At 45.9% G+C, this 22,297-nt stretch overlaps 1 protein-coding gene across 3 annotated transcripts in view; it reads right to left on the bottom strand.

The window, feature by feature from the left end:
* PPP1R12A (protein phosphatase 1 regulatory subunit 12A) overlaps positions 1-22,297 on the bottom strand; it is a 2,492,399-nt gene that overhangs the window by 1,857,155 nt on the left and 612,947 nt on the right. For all 3 annotated transcript variants that reach the window (XM_044087956.1, XM_044087957.1, XM_044087958.1), the window contains exon 7: positions 17,651-17,739. In XM_044087956.1, coding sequence (XP_043943891.1) covers positions 17,651-17,739 — 89 coding nt within the window. The remainder of the gene's footprint in view (positions 1-17,650; positions 17,740-22,297) is intronic.

The raw sequence follows: 22,297 nt of genomic DNA, 5'->3' as shown, positions 1-22,297 counted from the left end.
AAATGACATCCATAACAGCTTTAGAGAGAGGTGTTGCCTGTTTAACTAATGAATCTGCCATGCAGCCAGGTTTAGGGTTTTGAGCTGACCGTGCAGGATCTGACTGTTTTGTTGAGTCAGAAGGTGTGGAATTTGAGGCAAAATCCATGGTGGGCCTTGAGCTAAGTTCCTTAAGATAGGGTACCAGTGCTGGCGTGGCCAGTCTGGAGCAATCAGGATCATCTGTGGTTTTTCTTGTCTGGCTTTTAGGAGTACCTTTGAAAGGAGAGGCAGTGGCGGGAAGGCATAAACTTTTAGCTTTTTCCAGCTGAACAAAACAGCATCCACTTGCCATGCTTGTTTGTGATAAGTCCTTGTGCATAATTTTTGTAGTTGGCAATTCAGTGGGGAGGCAAAAAGATCTATGTCTGGGCATCCCCATTTTTGAGTTATCATGCTGAAGATTTGTGGATTCAATTTCCATTCGTGAGGGTCCATGATATTTCTGCTTAGATCGTCTGCCAGAGTATTTTTCTTTCCTGGCAGGAATTGTGCTTGCAGGTGAACTTGATACATTAGAGCTGTGTTCCACAAGGTCATGGCTTGCCTGCATAGGGGATAAGAATGAGTGCCCCCTTGCTTGTTTATGTACCATATTACTGTGGTGTTGTCTGTCTTTAGTAATAATTGTCCTGGATGCAGAAGGTCCTTGAAAGCTGTTAGGGCATTTTGAACAGCCAACATCTCTTTTTGATTGATGCGAAGATGCATCTGGTCTGTGGTCCACTTGCCCTGAATGCATTTTCCTGCCATGTGTGCTCCCCAGGCATAATCCGAAGCATCTGTTGTTAGAGTTTGCCTGGCTGTGGGTAGGGTAAAAGGCTGACCCTTGTTTAGGTGACATGCCTGTGCCCACCATCGAAACTCCTGTTGTAGGCAGGGAATCATTGGTATTACTGCTTCTAAACTGTGAAAGTGTTGAGTCCAAACACTTTTTAGGTACCATTGTAATTTCCTCATATGCAGTCTGGCATATGGTATTAGTAGTATGCAGGATGCCATGAATCCCAGGGCCTGCAGAATTTTTCTTGCAGGAAGATGGGACTTTTTTGCCAGTAATTGAAAATATTGAGTTAGTTGAACTTGTTTGTCTGGCGTGAGGTAAGCCATCTGGGCCATTGTATTTAAACTGACACCCAGGAATATAATCTGTTGTGAGGGCACTAGTTTTGACTTCTTTTCGTTTACTGTGTACTCTAGAGAAATTAGCAACCTTTTTACAAACGCCAGATGCTGTAGAAGAATGTCCTTTGTCTCTGCTTGAATGAGGCAGTCGTCCAGGTATGGATATATTTGAATTCCTTTTTGTCTGCAAAATGCAATTACTGGTGCCAGGCACTTTGTGAAGACCCTGGACGCAGTAGATAAGCCAAAGGGCAGTGCAGAAAATTGGTAGTGCATTGTACCAGCTTTGAATCTGACGTATCTTCTGCAATTTTGTCTGATAGGGACATGCAGGTATGCCTCTTTGAGGTCCAGAGTAACAAGCCAAGCCTTCTTGCCCAGCATGGGTAGAAGCTGCTGTAATGTCAACATTTTGAATTGCGGAATATCCAGGTAAGCATTTAGAATTGAAAGGTCTAGTATGGGCCTCCAGGCCTTGTCCTTTCTGGGGACCAGGAAGAGTCTTGAGTAAAATCCTTGTCCTTGTTCCTGTTGTGGTACTTTTTGAATAGTTCTCATGTCTATGAGGGCTGAAATTTGTTTTTATGCCTCTGCCCATTGATTTTGTGGCAGGTCTGGCATTCCTTTTAGCCTTGGTAAAGTATGAAAGTGGAACCTGTAACCTTGAGACACAATATTCAGAACCCATTTGTCTTGAGTGATTGCCAGTTTTGAGAAAACAGTGCTAGTTTTCCCACTAAGGGGGCTTCCAAAAGGGAAGGGATTGGCGTACAAAGGGGAAAGTCATTATGACTTGTTTCCTGTAAGGTTGAGACTTGCCCTCGCCTCCTTTTGGGGTTGAGATGCCCCACTGTCGTTGTCTATTTGAGCCTTGGGGTTGAGATCTGCCACCTGGGCGTCTGTATCTGCTCTCTGTGGCCTGTCTGACACTGGAAAGGACCAATTCTTTGTTGGCCAATTTCTGCTAAATCGAGGTGGCTGTACCTGTAAGAAATCCTTGACTGTTTGCATAGATTTAGCTTTATCCTCCATTTTCTTTAACACCTCTTTTGCCTTAACACCAAACAAGGTTATCATGCTGTAAAGGGGCATCCAATAATTTTGCCTTAACATGATCAGGTAAACTCTGTTCTTTTAACAAAGCATGTCCTCGAATCACAGAACCTGTAACTGCGGCTCTACAAGAGGCCTCTAAAGAATCAAAACCACATTGCAGAATATGTTTTCCCACCTGTTCAATTGCATGCAATAAATCCTGCATTTCTTTACACTTCTGAGCTTGCAAGCATTTTCTGTTTTAACTGAGCCATTAAATATTGTTGGTACTTGAGCATGTGAAACTGGCAATTTAAAGCTCTTACTGCTAAAGTTGCAAAGTGTATACTTTCTTCCCCCATCTATCCAAAGCTATGGAATCTCTGTCAGAGGGTACTGGATTTTTTGCAATGGAAGCCTTAACCCCTTTTGGACCCTGGGAAATAGTTTCTGGATCAGCAGAAGGGTTTTTGTAAAGAAACTTGTGAGAGTCAGGGACTCTATAATACCTATCTGGCTTGGCTGGTGCAGGGGGCAAAGAATCAGGAAATAAGCTGGATTCAGAGAACACATGATCCACAATATCTAGCACAGGCGGAATAGCCAGGGGCCTGTGCTGAGGCAATAAAAGGAATTCCCTGAGCCTTTTCTTGGATTCTGAGTAATCCTGACTTTCCCAATGGAAATGCTCCCTTCATGGTATGTAGTTTCCCCAAAAGAATAATCCTCAGGAGGAGAGGTTGAAGGGATAAATTCTTCAGCATCAGAGTCTTTATAGGGGGGTAGAGAGTATCCCTGGTCTGAAGAGGAATCGGAGGAAATGGAAACCTGATCAGAGGAATCAGTCTGTATCCTGCCTAGGCCTTTTCTCAGGAGGGGGATGGGAACCCCTGATTAGAGTAATGAGGTCTTCGGCCATTTTAAGCATCTGTTTCTTAGGCATGCAGGACTGTCCAGGAGAATGCTGTACTTGTTTCTTTGTCTTTAATGGTACTTTTGTCTTGGCTGTTTTAATGGTAAGTTGTGAAGGTCTGAAAACACCCTCATAAGCCGATGCCTGCTCAGCGGCTCCGGACCCATCTGAGAGATTAGTTTCCGTAGGCCCAATACCTTGACTTTCCAAAGGCCTAGTTGGGAGTCGGAGGCGGCCTGTGGCTCTGAGGTAGCGGGTGTCAGGGGCTGCGAAAGCGCCTCACTGAGAACCGGCGACTGGCCTAGAAAAGGTTTTGTCGTCTGTTCTGGACCTCGGATGCCTGTCTTTATCCTTGTCTTTGCATTTTTTCGGTATTGCAGTCGCCGGTTGATCCGACAGCATAGTATAATTGAACCTTCGGCCAAAGTAGTGCAAAGCAAAATCAAAACGTCTTTTTATAGCTTTCATTAACTCTTTTTATTGTTTCATTAACATGCATACTAATATTTTTTTTGTCTCTATGTACTTATTTTTGTGGAGCTTTTCTCCCCGGGCCTCTACTGAAAATGGAATTTTCTCCAGCTAGACTAGCCCGGTCAACAAATGTAAAATAAATAAATAATAAATAGTGCGTTTGTTAAATCTAGCACAAAACCGACAACTAGTGACGTCGTGATCAGGGCCTAGGCATGGAATACAGTAAGAGTGGAAGTTCTTATGAGGTATTTGCTTCCCACAAGAAATACAATTATTAACTTTTTCTGACATCGGTCTGAGGCAAGAAAAAGTTTCCCCAACGGGGTACTTAGCTTTATTGAAGACTTCGGATCTGAAATTCGACTTCGAAAATCTCAGGAGTCGGCCGACCGGCACTTGCGAACTGCTTCTGCTTCAGGCACCACGCAGCAAGAAAGACTGAAGAAAATGGCATTGGAGGTATCTTATATACCCTTGGCGCACTGACGTCAGGGAAAAAGCGACAGCAACCGACGCCGGACCAAGACTTTGGAACTCTGGCCGACTGCGGGACAGCCTGACAGAAGTGTAACACTATGAATATCTGCCCCTTCTTCCTTATATCTAGGGATCAGGTCATCACTGCTCTCTCAAACGCAAAAAATACAGCCTCCATGGGACCCAATAACATCCCAGGCTGCATCCTACATGAACTCAGGCAGGAAATTGCAGCACCATTAGGTGCCCTACTCAACCAAAGCCTGAGTACTGGCTTTGTCCCAGCTCAGTGGGAGACAGCCGCTGTCATCCCTTTACACAAAGGTGGAGCGTCCACAGATACAGGAAATGATAGACCCATCAGCCTAACAAACCTGATGTGCAAGGCCACGAAACGGATCATCATGGACCTCATTAAAAAGGACAGTGGCAACCTCCAAACACTTGATCCTACACAGTTTGTCTTCATCAAGGGAAGGTCATGTCTGTTAAATTTGGTCAACTTTTTTGAGATAGTTACCAAAGCCACGGACAAGGGGAAGACAGTGCACACCGCCTACCTTGACCTAGCCAAAGCCCTCGACACTATTCCCCACTTGGGCACAACTCCCAACTAGGCATCAATCGGTATGTTACCAGATGGGTAAACTAACTGGCTCACTGATAGAACCCACCAGGTCAAAACAGGGGAAGCCACCTCAAGCAGTAAAGCCATATCGCGTGGCATACCCCAGGGTTCGGTCTTGGGCCTCTGTTATTTGGGATATACTTTTCTGAGGTGCAGGCCAAAACCAGTGGGCTACGGCTGACCAAGTCTGCAGACAAATGCAAGCTGGGTGCTGTCATGAATTCCTCTAATGACATGGACATCCTCCAAGAGGGTCTCACCCAAACAAATGACTGGTGCCAAAAACATGGCCTCAAGCTGAATGCAAAAACATGCATCAGCATCCCCTTTGCGGAAAGTGATGTCCCCAAAAATTATCACATTAATAACGTCCTAAGCATGCAGTCAGTTGTGAGCGATTCGGGCACCCAAACTGATAGCAAACTGAGTTTTGACCACCATGCTGCTTCCATTGTAAGGAAAGCTTTCTACATGGCCCAATTCATAAGTAAGGGCATCTCATCCAGGGACAAGGAGGTCACAACATCCCTGTATTCTTCTAAGGCCCATTATTGAGTACAACGCCGGCCTTCGGCATGTACCTCGCAAAGCACATGCAGCAGCTGGAGATACCACAGAGGTTCCTCACCAGGAGAATCCAGGGCCTCAAAAATCTTCCATACACAGATAGGTTAAAATCCCTATCCCTCTACTCTGTTTCAGACATCTCAGAGGTGACCTCTGTCTGGCATGAGAGGGATCGCGGACCTCGCCTTGATGGGACTGCTGCATATCTGGAAGTCAAGCTCCACTCGAGTAACCCGCACATGCTGCCTCAACCTGGTCTGTGGCATCAATAGGACTTGCTGGCGGGACAGATTTGTATCCCAGAGGCTCCCCCATCTTTGGAATAGACTCCCTCTCCACGTCAAGCAGAGTACCTCTTTACCCCTTTTTAAGGGCAACCTAGATAACTGGATGGAAAATAGAAAATACATCCCGGGGATTCCACTCGTCTCCCTGCTGGACAGGGGCATTGGGTGCCGATTTGTCTATACATGGGCTAAACTCTTGGCTAGGCTTATAAGGGCCTCAGGGCCAATAGCCTAGTAACTTCCTATGATCCTATGAATAGTTTTGCTAGGAATTCTAGAATGGAACTGACTGGGGCAGTAAAGGGATCAATGTGGTTACGAGAAGCCCATAATGAAAATATTTTCCATTTGCTTCTATGCATCTTTCTTGCAGAAGCCTTATGAGAAGAAATTAGGATGTGCTTAACTGAGGAAAAGAGGTTAGGAAACCTGGCTATGGTCAGGATCAGAGCAGCCAAGCTGTCAAATTGAAAGTCTGAAGGGAAGAATGGAGCGTTCCTGACGCATGAGTCAAAAGGTCTGGAACTGGGTCCAGAATTCAAGGCTCCTCCCGAAGCGGAGGCCACAGGAAGGAGAACCAGATTTGATGAGGCCAGTATGGGGCGATGAGTATCAAGTTCTTTCCCAAGCAACTGGCTTTCTGAAGAACTTTGGGTATTAATGGAAAGGGAGGAGAGGCATACAGAAAACCAGAGAGCCAATCATGGACAAATGCATCCCTTGGTGACTCTCCCGGAGAGGGGATAAGGGCAAAGTAGCTGCTGCATTTGGTATTCATGGAAGTCGCAAAAAGGTCACAGCAAGGCTGGCCTCGTATGCAGAAAATCTTTTCCGCTACTTCTTGTTTTAGGGACTACTCGTGAGGCAGAATCTCACAGCTTAGTCTGCCTGCTATCATGCTGGATTCCCCCAGGATGTGTGTCGCTATCAGAAAGCGTTGGGAGGAGGTCATCCACTGCCATACTCTCAGGGCCTCTTGACAAAGGGGATAATATCTGGTTCCTTGTTTACGTACCATACAAATGACATGTCTGTACTGCAATAGTTCCCAGCGAAAGAATGCCCTGGAATGCTTGCAATGCCAGAAGAACTGCTCTCATCTTTAGGGCATTGATATGCAAATGGGCCTCGTGATCCTGCCAAGTACCTTTGACCATCTTTCCCAGATAATGCCCCCTTCACCACCCTGAGAGACATCCATGGTCACTATGGCCAATGGTTGGGGAAGTACAAATGGTCGACCTAGCATCACGAGTGGAGTAAAGACACCAACAAAGGTCTTTTTTGCAAGATTCTGTTATTATTTTGTGGGACATTGGCAGTTCCTGCGACTACTGAGTGGACAGTAGCCACTGGAGAATTCTCATGTGTAGACATGCTAATGGGATCAAGGTTATTGCTGGTGCCATGGTCCCCAAAATTGTTAGGGCTATCCTTGCTTGTGCTTTTTTCTTTGTAAGAAGACTTAGAACCTGAAGTCATAGAACATGAACTCTTTCTGGAGAAGTTTGGCTACCATACTTGTATCAAATTCCTATAAAAAATGACATGCTGAGAAGGCAGCAAGGCAGATTTCTCAGTTTATTTTAATTCCTAGGTGAGACCAGAGCTGCAAGGTGGTGCCTCTTGCTTTTATTAGTAGATGCTCGGTGGTGGCGGTTAGGAGCCAGTCGTCAAGTATGAAAACACCCGGAATCCTACATGCCTCAAGTGAGCAGCAACTACTGCCATACATTTGAACACTCTGGGGGCTGTAGTGAGGCCAAAGAGCAGAGCTAGAAAAGTACAGTTGTGTACCTACCATAAATGTAGATGTTCGAGTGTATTCACTGTTGCAGTCATTACTCTTGGGTCATCCTGCTGGCAGGCTACCCTCAGTCGGCCAGAATTCCAAAGTCTAGGTCCGGCGTCAGTTGCTGTCGCCTCTTCCCTGACGTCAGTGCGCCAGGGATATAAAAGATGCAGCCGATGCTATTTTCTTCAGTTTTTCTTGCCCCAGATGTCAGGTGCCCCAAACTGGTAGGCTGAAAAATATGCCAATAAGAAATGCATGCACAAAAATAACATTTCCTTCATCTACAAGCAAATACACCAAAAAGGTTGTATAGGATAGAGAAGTGCAGTTAAGTCCCAGCAAAGAGAAGGGGGATGGTGGGTGGGTAACCTGGACTGCAACAGTGAATACACTCGAACATCTACATTTATTGGTAGGTACACAACTGTACTATGTTCATAGTGTTTCACTGTTGCAGTCATTACTCTTGGGTAGAATCCCAAAGCTGAGGATGGGTGGCTGGGCTAAATAGGATTAGGAGAGGCTATGAGGCCCTGCAGAACTGCAGTGGCAAAGCCTGCTCTGGACTTAGAGTAGAGAGGCAAGTGGTACTGCCTTCTAAAGGTGTGCACTGAACTCCAAGTTGCAGCCTCTAAGATATCTTTGGTTGGTACTCCTCTGAGGAAGGCTGCTGCTCTGGTTGAATGAGGCCTAATGCCCTTAGGCACTGATTTGCCATGTTGAAAATAGCAGAAACGGATGCAATGGCTTATCCATTTAGAAGTAGTCTGTTTTGAGATAGCCTTTCCTTGTGATCCTGCAGCATATGACACTAAAAGTTGCTCAGTCTTTCTAAAAGCTTTAGTTCTGTCCAAGTAGAAGCGCAACTGCCTGTGTATATCCAAAGAATGCAGAATTTCCTCACCCTTGTTCTGTGGATTTGGGTAAAAGGCAGGCAAGTGAATGGTTTGGTTGAGGGCCACACTGGACACCACCTTAGGCATAAATGTAGGGTTTGTCCTCAGAGAAACCCTGTCTGGATGAAAAATGATGAAAGGTTTCACGGCCATGAGTGCTTGTAACTCCGAGACTCGCCTTGCTGAGGTTATTGCTAGGAGCAGAGCTGTTTTCCAACATAAGAATTTTATATCTGCTGTTGATGCTGGCTCGAAAGGAGGCAGTGTGAGTATTTCCAAAACATAATTGAGGTACCAGGCCGGAAATGGTGCTCTCCTTGGAGGCCTAATGTGTTTGGCCCCTCTGAGGTACTGCCTTATTAAAGGATGAGAAAAGATAAGTGGTTCCGTATTGTAATGGGCTGAAATGGCAGAGGCATGAATCTTAATTGATGAGAAAGAAAGGCCTTTGTTCAGCATCTCAGTTAGGTATTGTAAAATCTGAGGAATATTTGGTACAGACATGTCAATGCCTTGTTCCTGGTTCCAAGCACAGAATCTCTTCCATTTTTCTGCCTAGGATTTTCTAGTACTAGGCCTCCTGGCCTCCAAGATAACATCCATAACAGCTTTTGAAAGAGGAGTGTTCTGAATGGCTACATTATCCACCATGCTGCCAGATTTAAGGTCCTGAGTTGGCTGTGCAGGATCTGATTGTTTTGTTGGGTCAGCAAGTGAGAAGTTTGAGGCAATATCCATGCTGGACCTTGAGACAAGCTCTTTAGGATTGGGTACCAGTGCTGGCATGGCCAGTCTGATGCAATCAGTATCATTTTTGGCTTCTCTTGTCTGACCTTTAGGAGTACTCTGGGAAGGAGAGGCAGTGGGAGAAAAGCATATACTGTTAGATTTTTCCAGCTGAATGATAGGGTGTCCACTTTCCATGCTTGCTTGTGATAAATCCTTGTGCAAAATCTTTGCAACTGACAGTTGTGAGGGGAGGCAAATAGATCTATGTCTGGGCATCCCCATTTCCTTATTATCATGCTGAAGACTTGTGGATCCAGTTTCTATTCGTGGGGATCCATGAGGTTTCGGCTTAGTTAGTCTGCCAGAGTATTTGTTTTTCCTGGCAGGAATTGTGCTTGCAGGTGAACTTCATAAGCCAATGCTGTGTCCCATAAGGTCATTGCTTGTCTGCAGAGGGGGTAGGAATGTGTACCTCACTGCTTATGTACCACATGACCGTAGTGTTGTCTATCAGTAACTGTCCTGGATGAAGCAGGTCCTTGAAGGCTGTCAGGGCATTTTGAACAGCTAGCATCTCTTTTTGATTGATGTGAAGATGCTTCTGGTTTGCAGGCCATGTGCCCTGAATACATTTTCCTGCCATATGGGCCCCCCAGGCATAATATGATGCATCCGTTGTCAGTGTCTGTCTGGCTGTGGGTAAACTGAATGGCAGACCCTTGTTGTGGTGACAGGCTCCTGCCCACCATCGAAACTCCTGTTGTAGGCAGGGAATGAGTAAAATTACTGCCTTCAGGCTGTGGCAATGCTGAGTCCAAACACTTTTCAGATACCATTGCAGTTTCCTCATATGCAGTCTGGCATATGGAATTTGTCGAATGCAGGATGCCATGAAACCCAAGGCCTGCAGGATTTTCCTTGCAGATAAGTGGGTTTTTGTTGCCAATTTCTTGAAGTAAGTAGTCAGTTGCTTTTGCTTGTCTGGCATGAGAGATAAGCCATCTGGGCAGTTGTATTTAAGCTTGCACCCAGGAATATTATCTCTTGAGAGGGCACTAGTTTTGATTTCTTTTCGTTTACTGTGTACCCTAGGGCAATTAGTAATCTTTTTACAAACGCAAGATGTTTTAGAAGAGTGTCTTTGTTCTCTGCTTGAATTAGGCAGTCATCCAAGTAGGGATATATTTGAATTCCTTTTTGTCTGCAAAACGCAATTACTGATGCCAGGCATTTTGTGAAGACCCTGGGCGCAGTAGATAAGCCAAAGGACAGTGCAGAGAATTGGTAATGCATTGAACCAGCTATGAATCTGAGGTATCTTCTGCAAGACTGTCTGATTGGGACATGCAGGAATGCCTCTGTTAGGTCCAAAGTTACGAGCCAAGCCCTCTTGCCCAGCATGGGCAGTAGCTGCTGTAGAGTCAACATCTTGAATTTTGGAACTTCCAGAAACGTATTTAGTATAGACAGGTCCTATTGGTCTCCAGGTTTTGTCCTTCCTGGGTACTAGGAAAAGTCTGGAGTAAAATCCTTGCCCCTGCTCTTGTTGTGGTACTTGCTGAATGACCCTCATGTCCATGAAGGCTGTAATTTGCTTTTGTGCCTCTGCCCATTGATTGTGTGGCAGGTCTGGCATGCCCTTCGACCTTGGTAGACTGTGAAAATGGAACCTGTAGCCTTGGGACACTATGTTCAGGACCCATTTGTCTTGGGTAACCATTTGCCAATTTGATGAAAAAAGTGCTAGTTTTCCCCCTAAGGGGGCTGTCAAAAGAAAACTGCTTGGAACTGGTAGAGGAAAGTCATTGGGACTGTTTCCTGTAAGGTTGTGATTTGTCTTCTCCGCTTTTGGAGTTAGGAGCACCCCATTGTTTAGGCCTGTATGAGGCTTGGGGCTGAGATCTGCCTCTGGGACACCTGTATCAGCCTCTTTGTGGTCTGTCTGACATCGGAAAGGACCAATTTTTAGAAGGCCAGTTCCTGCTAAACCTGAGTGGCTGTACCTGTAGGAAATCCTTGACTGTCTGCATGGATTTTTCTTTATCCTCCATTTTTTTCAACACCTCTTCTGCTTTAGTACCAAACAAAGTATCATGCTGCAATGGTACATCTAATAATTTTGCTTTAACATGATCAGGCAGATTCTGTTCCTTTAACCAAGCATGCCTTCTAATAACAGAACCTGTAACAGCGGCCCTGCAAGAGGCCTCCAGTGAATCATAAACACATTGCAAAGTATGCTTTCCCACTTGTTCAGTTGCATGCAGTAAATCCTGCAATTCCTTGTTCTCTGAGCATTCAGTATTTGTCAACATTTTCTGTTTAAGCAGTGACATTAAATATTGCTGATATTTAAGCATATGAAACTGACAATTTAAAGCCCTTACAGCCAGGGTAGCAGAAGTGTAGACTTTTTTCCCCCATCTGTCTAGAGCCCTAGAATCTCTATCAGAGGGGCAGGGTTTTTTGCAGTGGAAGGTTTACCCCCTTAGGACCCTGAGATATAGTTTCTGGGTCAGCAGCGGGGATTTTATATAGGAATTTATGAGAATCCGGGACCCTGTAAGCATCTGTCTGGCTTAGCAGGTGCAGAGGGTAAAGAGTCAGGGGACAGGGCTGGACTCTGAAAATACATCATCTACAATGTCTAGAACAGGTGGAATAGCAAGGGGTCTGTGCTGAGGAAGTAGCAGAAAGTCTGAGCCTTTTCTTAGATTCAGAATAATCTTGGCTCTCCCAGTGGAAATGCTCCCTCATAGTATGCAGGGTTTCCCCAAAAGAATAATCCTCAGGAGGAGAGGCTGAAGGAATGGATTCTTCAGCATCAGAATCCTCATAGGGAAACATGAAGTAATCCTGCTCAGGAGAATCAGACGAAATAGATACCTGATCAGAAGAATCATACTCTGTCTCTTGCCTAAGCCTCTTATCAGAAGGAGGATGGGAGCCCCTGATCAAAGAAATTAGGTCTTCGGCCATTTTGAGCATCTGTTTTTTAGGCATGGAAGTCTGAGTAGGAGAATGCTGTACTTGTTTCTTTGTCTTTAGAGCTGCTTTAGTCTTTGAAGCTAAAGATGGCTTAATATATAGTTGTGTAGGTCTGAAGACAACCTCAGAAGCCGATGCCTGCTCAGCGGCTCCGGACCCATCTGAGGGAATGATTTCTGATTGTCCAATACCTTGAGTATCCAGAGGCCCAGTCGGCTCCACGTGGAAGTCGGTAGCGGCCTGTGGCTCTGAGGTAGCGGGCTCCAGGGGCTACAAAAGTGTCTCACTGAGAACCGGCGACTGGCCTAGTAGAGGCTTCGTCAGTTTTGGACCTCGGATGCCTATCTTTGTCCTTGCGTTTTTTGTAAACACCGGTTGTCGGCTGGTCTGACGGCATTATATAATTAAATCTTCAGCCAAAGTAATGAAATGCAAAATCGAACCGACGCTTGATAGTGTGTTGGTTAAATCTAGCACAAAACTGACAGCTAGCAACGTTGTGATCAGGGCCTAGGCAAGGAATACAGTAAGAGTGAAAATCCTTGAGGTATTTGCTTCCCACAAGAAATACAATTGTTAACTTTTTCTGACATCGGTCTGGAGCAAGAAAAAAGTTTCCCCAACAGGGTACTTAGCTTTAATGAAGACTTCGGTTCTGAAATTCGGATTTGAAAATCTCAGGAGTCGGCCGACCGGCACTTGCGAACTGCTTTTGCTTCGGGCACCTCGCATCAAGAAAGACTGAAGAAAATGGTGTCGGCTGCATCTTTTATACCCCTGGCGCACTGACGTCAGGGATTTCTGGCCGACTGAGGGTAGCCTGCCAGCAGGATAACCCAAGAGTAATGACTGCAACAGTGGAACACGATGAACATCTGGTAATGACTGGCTCCAGGCTGAAAGTGCACGTGTCTCCTGGATTGTCTATCCATTCTTATGTGATAGTGGCAGTACGCAACCTGGAGGTCTACCGAGCACATCCAATCGTCTTGTCCCAGAAAAGGGAGTATTGACTGCAGTGTTACTATCTGGAACTTGTACTTTCTTACTGATTTGTTTAGATTGCTGAGACCCAAAATTGGTCTCCATTCCCGTTTTCTTTGGAATGAAAAAAGAATCTTGAGTAAGTTCCAGATCCTATTTGGTCTGCGGGGATGGTTTGGATGACACTTTTGTCTAGAAACTTTTCACATTTCTAATGTTGCCTGTTCCCTTTGACTAGGTGGAACGTCTGGGATCTTTTTTATGTTTGGGACAGGGGAAGGAAAAGGGTATGGGGTAACCTCTGGATATGCTGATTTGGACCCACTTGTCTTTTATTTGTAGCCAGGCTTCTGGGTACAAAGATGAACGGCCTGCGAATGCCTCCAGAGATGGACAGGTGGGGCTCCTTTCAGGGCTTACCAAAGAAAGATGTTCTGTCATTCTGATTTTGCGGACCCCCTCTGCCATGTGGTTAGCCTTCTTCATTACTACTTCCCCCTCTGCCCCTGGGGGAAGATTCACCACGTGTCTCCTAGAAAGCTCTCTGGGATATTCAAAACCACATTTTTCCACTTTTTCTAACCTTTGGGATATGGTCTGGTAGGTAGGGTAAAATGGACTCCTACGACAGAGAGAGTTTTTCCTTTTTGCTCACACCTGGTTAGTGTGTCCTCGACTTTGGGTCAGAACAGAGACAAGCCATCAAATGAGGCATTCACAAAGGAAGATTCAAAGGGCTCCGTGAAGTCCCATAAGCACATCCAAGAATGTCTCCTTAGGGAAATTTCTGAACCCACTGCTCTACTCGCTCCATCCGCTGCATAAGAAATTAGTCTCATGGAGCAGCTAACTGAATTTAGGATAGAGAGCTGAGAGAAAACTTTCTCCAACACCCCTTCAGCTACTGAACCTTGAAGAGCATCTCCTAACTCCTTCAGGAGATCTTTCTGTAATCTAGTAAACTGGGTTAGGTAATTGAGCGACCTGAGAGCAAAAGTCGCTGAAGAAAAAATGTGCTTTCCACATCTGTCCATTGTACGAGACTCCTTGATGAACAGAAAATTATGTCTCAGAGTTCCTTCTTGGTGGCTGCCACTGCCACCACCGTAGCATCTACTGGGACTCCCTTAGTTAAAAAGATTTTGCCTGAGTGGAATGTGATGAACTTATATGGCTTCAGAGGAACAGGTTCCACTGAATTTGAAGACCCCCACACCTTTCGAAAAACTAGATCCAGAAGTTCGTCGAAAGGTGGAAACACCCAAGTGGAGGAAGGGTGAGATCCAAGGTATAAGGACTTCTCTACTGAAGGGTTGGAGGACTTCCAGCCGCCTCTTTGCTTAAGTATTTCTAAGATGTCTCCAAAGAAGACATCATCAGAAGGTGACCATGGGGACCCTTCAGCTTCATCGAGGTCCTTATCAGAAGTGAAGGGACTCCTCTGGGGTGTCTAAACTCTTCCTCTTCCATAGCCTCTTTCGAGGGACCTCCTCAGAAGGGTACTCTGGAGAGGTTTCAAAAAAGTGGGGGTACATTGTGGGGGCATTCTGAGGCCTAGGATTTCCACATCCCTGTGGATACAAGGGTAAAGAGGCAGACACTGGTACTTTCGGGGGAAGAATGTCCGGAGATGGCACCGGAACTGCCTGTGGAGGCAGTACTCTCATCACCTCAAAAGCCCCCCCACATTCCTGATCCGAGTAAATCCCTGGATCTGAAGAAGTCGAGGAACCCCCAGGATCAAGGACGACAGCCTTGAGGCTGAGGTAGGAGTCGAGCTCACCCGAGCCGATGCCCCAAGAGGTGAGATCGGATCTGACACTTCCCTGGACCAGACTGGAGAGCGTCGGCTCCTAGACTCCTCGAGCTCTGATGGAGCTGAGGATGTCAGAGCAATGGCCTGATCTGAAAATCCTGTAATAGGTCTCAGGTCTGATGATTCCACTAATATCAGTTCAGGACATTCAGACTCCAAGTCCAAGGTCAGATCGGAGGAGGAATCAGAGCAGAAGGGGAGGATGTGGTCTGATCTGAAGCCCTTCAGGGTTGGATCCGATAACAGCTTGGCCAGCACCAGTGTCCTATAGCCTCTGTACCACTCAATCCACTTCATTGTTGGATAGGCTCCTGGAAGACCAAGTGGAGGGGGATGGAGACTTGGAAGGTTGAAATATAGGTGAACTTAGAGTAGGGGAAAATGGCTCCAAGACAGGGGGACCGGGTCCGCAACTCAAACTCTTCCAGCACTGAGACTGATGGTGCCGGAGCTGTAGATTTTTCGGATCCGACAGACAGGATATGGTGTCGAAATTTTGGCAACCTTTTTTGAAGGCTCCGATGGAGCACTAGAAGAGGAGGATCTCTTCCCAGACTTGCCAGATTTTGAAAATGGAAATTGGTCAGACTTTCATAAACCCGGACCTTCTTGTATTGCTTCTAAGAAGGGGGGTTTTAAGAGACCTCTCAGTATCAACTTGTTTTTCCTCTCCAGGAGAGCCCTGTGATTAAAGGAATGACAAATGGAACAAGACTCCTGGAGATGGACAGCTCCTAGGCAATAGACATAAATCGTGTGTCTATCAGTTAGGGACATTTCCTGTCCACATTTTTTGAAATCTGAGGGTTTCGAATCTTTAGAAGACATCCTGATAACAAGGGACAGTAACAAGTGAAAATAGCTAGAGAAGTTCTTTTTTTTTTTTAAACAATACTTTAACAGTAAACTTTAATTACAAAAGAGATATAGTGGATGAAAGGAGGGCACAGCCCTCTAACTTAAACGGGTTATACCTGGGAGACTAAAAGGAAGGGAAAGCCCTATAAGTTAAACAGACTAAGGGTAAGACAGTTCTCTAATTTAAATGAACTGACTTTAAACGATTCCTAAAATAGAAAAACTACAGTAAGAAGAGCCCTCTAACTGAAATGGGCTATTAACAGTCTTAAGGTGGAGGCCAGGGCAGGGACAAATAAGGCCTAGGTGGAAGACTGCCAACAGCAGAAAAACAGACAAGAAAGCGGAAATAAACTAGCATAATAACTAGTTATCTAGAGCAATAACAGCAAAGAATAGGTAATTCCCAACAACAGTGATTATAATTAAGTGTATACTTAGCCAGCCAGTAGAACGAGCACCCGATCTTGTTTAGCGGGAAACAAGTTCTGTGGAGCTTTCCTAGTACATGCTAGGATAGGGCTTAGCCATGAGCTAGTGGAAAACCTCAAGCTTGTGTATAAGGGCAGAGTCAGATCAGAAGATCAGATCTGAACCCATCCTGGTAAGAATGAAGGCAAGATAGGACAACAACACATCAGCAGTTAGAAAAAAATGATACAACTCTTAACAGGTACAATTACTTTGGGACATGAAGATGAATAAATAATCAAAAGACTTGAAGGAAATATACTATGGGAAAGAGAAGTAAAATGGACCACCACTGACCATCAAGTAATGCCATACTTAGACAAAAGATTTATACTTCTATTAAAGCAGTTATGAGTACCTTTATGAGCCAAAAGAATTGTCATGTTGAGTCAATGTGCCAAAGCTGCAATTCTTGCAGCAGTCAAGTTTGCATTTTAACAAACTGCAAAGATGAGCATGCAAGTTTTATTGTCAAGTTAAGAGTTAAACTTTGAAACAATGATTAAAAAAGAAAAACTTTTAAAAATCCGAATTCTCATCTGACTACTTCCCCCGGGCAACTTTTGCCTCCATTCAGTAATGTATACATGTCTCCAACATGATGGAACAAGTGAGTCAAGACTGATCAGGCAAAGTCTTGATGGTTTGCAGGCATGGAAGCAAAAAGATGTAGAGAAAAAGTGATATACAGAATGCTATCACTAGTACATCTGTTACAGGTGGCTTAAACACATTTGTTCCATCAAATGAAATACTAGCTAATGCTAAGGAATCAGAAGGTAGACGGTAAAGACACTTCACAGGTATGAGCAGCAATGAAGACCAAAACAGTACAAACCAATAGCTCCATGGCAAAAAGAGATAAAAAGCTCCATCTCTGGTGAAGAAAGCCCATGTTCAATTAGTGTCTCCTGTACCTGTAAGAGCTGGCCATGGAGGCTGGGAGTGAGCAACCACTGCCTGCTGGTTTGCTACACAGGTGAGACAGAGGAAACATTAGATGTTATACTCAGCAAAATTCAAGCCTACCAAGCACACACTGAATGCACCTGTACTCACAAACCAGGGGAACTGTGTGTGCAGGGGCATATTCCCCCTCAGGCAAAAGCAATAGTAGAGCTCAGAAGAGCTGCCAAAGGGGAAATGCTGGCTTACTCAACAAAATCAGCAAGTTCACCCACTCCCTACCACTATACTCTCACCAGGAAACAGAGAGACAATTGTAACTCCTGGATAAGAACAAATGGGCCATAGGGCTCTTGCCTAGCCTGGGAATGCCTGGTTCCATTCCCTCAGGAATAACCAGGTGCAGGTAGAAGATCCAACTCAAAAGACAGCAAAGCAAGAGGAGCCATTGATGAGGCCCTGTGAAGAGAAAAAAGAATACAAGCCAATAAACTCATTACAATTAACAAAACAATAAAACACAAAACTACTAACAGTTGATAAGGTGCAGTAAAAGTTATAAATAAAATACTGATAACTGTTCTTTCCAAAACAAAATAAAATACTGATAACTGTTCTTTCCAAAACAAAGGTAAAAAGCATGGGTGGAAGCATCTTACTTTTTGAATGACTTCAGTGGTTGGTTATTTTCTGTGGTCATCGTGGACTCTATAAGTGGAGATTTCTTTTCTATTTTTTCATTACGAAGCTTTAAGAAACGGGGAAAAAAATAAAGTTTCACTGAGTCAATTACATACAGTTTTCTTTTTTCAGAAGTAAACCAAAAAGATACTCTGCTACTATACTGCAGCTTCTCTGCAGTATATAGTTAGACTGGATCTATATTATAACCTCAAAGCGTCAGCTCTACGAACACCCAAACGTCGACCTGTAAATAGCTCAAGCTGAAAACCGTGAATGGCCACTTCCGTAAACTTTTTCACAGGGAAAAAATTCACTTGGCAGGAGAACAGACAGACTTTCAAACCCTAATGAAGTGGGGGGCTTAGCCCCCACATCCCCCAATGTGGGGGGGTTGTACACCCCAACTAAATATACCAACTCGGAGATCGCTCTGCATTGCAGAAAATGACAAATTCCCAATAACTGCCACGTGAATTTGTTCCCTGTGAAAAAATTTGCTGAAGTGGCCGTTCATGGTTTTTAGCTTTCGCTGTTTACGGGTCGACGATCACGTGTTCGGAGAGCTGATGCTTCGAGGTTCTAATACAAACCCAGTTAAAATATCTTAAGAGCACATTTTTAAAGTACAGAGAAATGAACAAGTGCAGCACTGGCCACTTCAATTAAAAAATAAGCTAACCTATCTTTATCTAAAATACTTCTCTCACTTACTGTGTTTCTTTTGCATTAAATTCTCAAACTCTTTCACTACCCTTTCTTTAATGATGATTTGTATGTTAATTTCATGCACTTATGTCCGATAATGCCTAGAAATTTACATCTTTATTACTGTTCAGTATTACTGCACTTCATGACTTTTACTGTAATGTACAGTAAAATAATGAGAAATTCAACTTCCTGTTGTTCCTGTAAGGTAAGATAAGCTGTGAATGAAAAGGGTCCATCATTATCAGTCAAAATAAAAATATATTAAGTTTTGCTCCGATGCTCCTACTCATGCAAATTACACCATCCTAAAGTCCTTTCAAGATTGTGTTCATAAACAAAAATAACATTAAACACATTTATAACCATTCTTCAAAATGTAATGACAGTTTCTACGAATGCTGGCATATACAGCAGTGAGAAAAATTCTATAACATGCAAAAGATCCTGTGGAAGAAAAAGATCAGAGGCTGTTGGTATAATTTATTCTTACAACCCCAGGACAAATCAAGAAAAAGGCGTAAATAGTACCTGAATAAAAACATCCTATGACTAAGAGAAACCACTTATTTTACCTCAAAAGGGGAGTAAGAGTGTTCCTCTGCATCAGAATGCTCTGATAAAATGGATCCCTGATCAGAAGAGGGGGATTCTTCCTCCACTCTGGGTCTCTTGTCAGGAGGGGGCTGAGAACCTCTGATGAGAGTTATTAGATCCTCAGCCATTTTAAGCATCTGTTTCTTAGGCATGGGTCCAGGAGATGGGCCTTGAGCAGCAGGCCTAGTGTGATGCCTGGCTGCTTTGGATTTAGTAAAGGCCTTAATAGAAAAAGAAGATGAAGGCCTAAATACACCATGGGTGGAGGTGGATCTGTCCACATTAGTAGGCTCGACATAAGCCGGGGCTTCGGTTGTAGTCTGGGAAAGGGCCGATGACCCAGCGGCGGTCTCGGGTACAGAAGACACCGCCAACGGAGTGTCGTCGGTAGTCAGGGACTGCAAAGGCGTCTCGCTGAGAACCGGACCACGTGTAGCCTGTTTCGGCGTGGTATCGGTAGAGACAGCGGGCCTCGCGTGTCGGTCCTTTTCCTTGCGTTTTTTGGATAAAAAGGTAGTCGGAGTGTCCGACGACATTTTATAGTCAAAAGCTTTACCAAAATAGTGTTGGGCGAACTCCGCCCGACGCTTGATAGTGCATTTATTGAAGGTAGCGCAAAAGCGACAGCCCGAGACGTTGTGGTCTGGGCCCAAACAAGGTATGCAAAGGAAATGGAAATCCTTATGCGGTATTTGCTTCCCACAAGAAATACAATTATTAACTTTTTCTGACATCGGTCTGAGGCAAGAAAAGTTTCCCCAACGGGGTACTTAGCTTTAATGAAGACTTCGGTTCCAAATATTTTCGTAAATCAGGAGCTGGCCGACCGGCACTTGCGAACTGCTTCTGCTTCGGGCACCGCGCGGCAAAAAAGACTGAAGAACATGGCGTCGGCTGTGTCTTATATACTCTGGCCTTCCTGACGTCAGAAGAGTAAGCGACAACGGACGCCGGACCAAGACTTTGGAATTCGGCCGACCGAGGGACCGCCTGACGGCTGAAAACCCATCTGTGATTACTGCAGCTGTATGCACGATGAACATCAGATCTTAGAGTGGCCATACGAGTGGAGTACAACTGCTTGTCCTCTGCCGACATGGACTCTGGGGGGGGGGAGCAGCATATTCTTTGATAAGATCTCGCTGCATCCTGATGACATGTGCCATGTAGTTCAGGGACCTTACTGAGAAGGCTGCTGAACTAAATACCTGCTTCCCGAGGCGATCCATCGAGCGGGACTCCTTGCTCGATGGATGGACAGAGGGGCTCTCCTGAGCTAATTCCCTCTTATTGGCTGCCCCCATCAACATGGCATCTACGGGGGGACCCTTGCTCCAATGAGACCGGTCTGCAGGGGGACTCAAAATTCTATCCGGGCATTTGGGGACTGGCTCCACAGTGTCCGGCTCCTTCCACGCCATGGTGGTGATAAGGTCCACCAGAGGGTCGGCCGGAGGGGACACCCAAGAGGTAGACGGGCCTGCTTCGAATGCCTCCAGGAACACAGACTCGTTGGAGGAAGCCTTGGGGGCAGACCACTCCCCCCGATCCTGAGCATTTCCATGATGTCTCCAAAGGAGACATCCTCGGGGGGTGACCTTGGGGAGCCTTCCCCTTCATCTAAGTCAGTGTCCTCTGTTAAGGACTCGGGGGAGTCCACGTGTCTCCTCTTACACTTATGCTCGCAAGGCACTTCCTCGGGGGGACTGTCCGAGGAGATCTCACCAGCAATATCCTGTTCCAGTGGAACAACCTGAGACATCGAAGCAGGCTGTCCCTGTGGCCGGGTGATGGAAGCCTGACCCAGCAGAGAGGGAGTGCAGGGTGGAGCCGATGCAAGGACCGGGGGTCCGGACGCTCTCAACAGAGCCCTCTCCACTGCATCGAAGGCAGAGGGGGAGCCACTCTCCCTGGGGTCCGAAAGCCGGCTCCCACTCGGATCCGATGAAGGGATCGGAACCGGCGCCGAGGCCATCTGATCCGAAGGACCCGTGTGCTCCGACCTGGACGGAGCCGAAGGCACACTGAATCCCTCGGATCCGAAGCTCGGCCCACGGCTCCGAGAGGTCGGATCCGATGAAGGACCCGACAGACTCGAGGGCAGGGTAGGATCCTAAGTACCCAGTACTGTCGGCGCCGACCCACCCCCGGCTCCAACGCTGCCCGGCTCCGAACCCAGGAAGCGGGTCAGAGAAGGAGCTATCGGGGCAAGAAAAGGTGTCGAGCTCCCCCCCGAAGGGGGGGGAGGCAAGAGCACTCCCATCTGCAGCTGGGCCTGGATGAACCTTCTCTTCATCCAGTCCAAGTCTGCATCAGAAAGACTATAAGTAGATCTCGACGAGGCCACCGAGGCGGGCCGGGAATGCCGCCTCGATGACCTCGACGGAGATCGGGTCTCCTCCTCCTCGGGTCCTGGGGAAAAGCAAGGGGATCGGATCCGAGGAGGAGAGGACCTGGAAGCCGTGGAGGGAGAAGCCCGCTTAGCTGGGGGGCCCGAAGCGGAGGCCTCGGCCCGCCGCTTGTGGTGCTTCTCCCTCCTTTTCTCCCTCCTGGCCTCCCTTTCCTCCAGCGTCTTAGTGGGAGTTTGAGTCCCGGCCGGGGGAAGGGGGGCAGGAGTGGCTACCACCAAGGACTGAGGAGGAGCCACGGGAGTACCGGAGGCCGAAGCCGGATCCAGGGGCAAAAGTCCCGCCAGAACCAGCTTCGATCTCCGCTCTTTCAGTGCGCTGGGGTTGAACGCAAATGGAACACCCAGAGGACAGGTGTTCAACCCCAATGCACAGAATACACTGAGTGTGGCCATCCGCCGGTGAAAGCTTATGGCCACACTCGATGCACTTAGAAAAAATGGGTTTTGGGGCCTCCGACATTAGAAAAAATAAAGTAACTACACAAACACACCAGGCCCCAAAAACACAAGCAACACACACACACTCTACGAACCAGCGAGGGGAGGAATTACACTAAAAATTAATAAAATTAACGAAAAGGGATCCTAACCACACACACTGTTTAATTAAATAAAAAATTTTCTATTTTGACAAGTTTTTGAAGACTTATCTGGTAAGTCGCCAGGAGCTCTAAAATCCAGCTGTCTCTTCTAAGAGCGGCAAACTAGATCTGAGGTCAATCAGAGTTGGCAGGGGATTATGGGTAAGGGGAGGAGCTAGGAGCTCAGATCCATAAGCTGTAAAATAAGTTGCCGGCTCGGATCCGAAGTCGGATCCAAGACCCAAAGGTTGCTGACAAATGAAGTTCCTACTTCAGATTGAAAGTTTTAAAACACAAGGAGAATAAGACAACTTCCTTGCTTAGTTTAG

This window comes from Protopterus annectens, chromosome 11.part0 (genome assembly GCF_019279795.1).
Source record: "Protopterus annectens isolate FY-2018-M chromosome 11.part0, PAN1.0, whole genome shotgun sequence".
In the NCBI taxonomy this organism is placed as follows: domain Eukaryota; kingdom Metazoa; phylum Chordata; order Ceratodontiformes; family Protopteridae; genus Protopterus; species Protopterus annectens.
The sequence above is the reverse complement of the archived record's forward strand: the minus strand, read 5'-3'. Positions and strand labels throughout refer to the sequence as shown.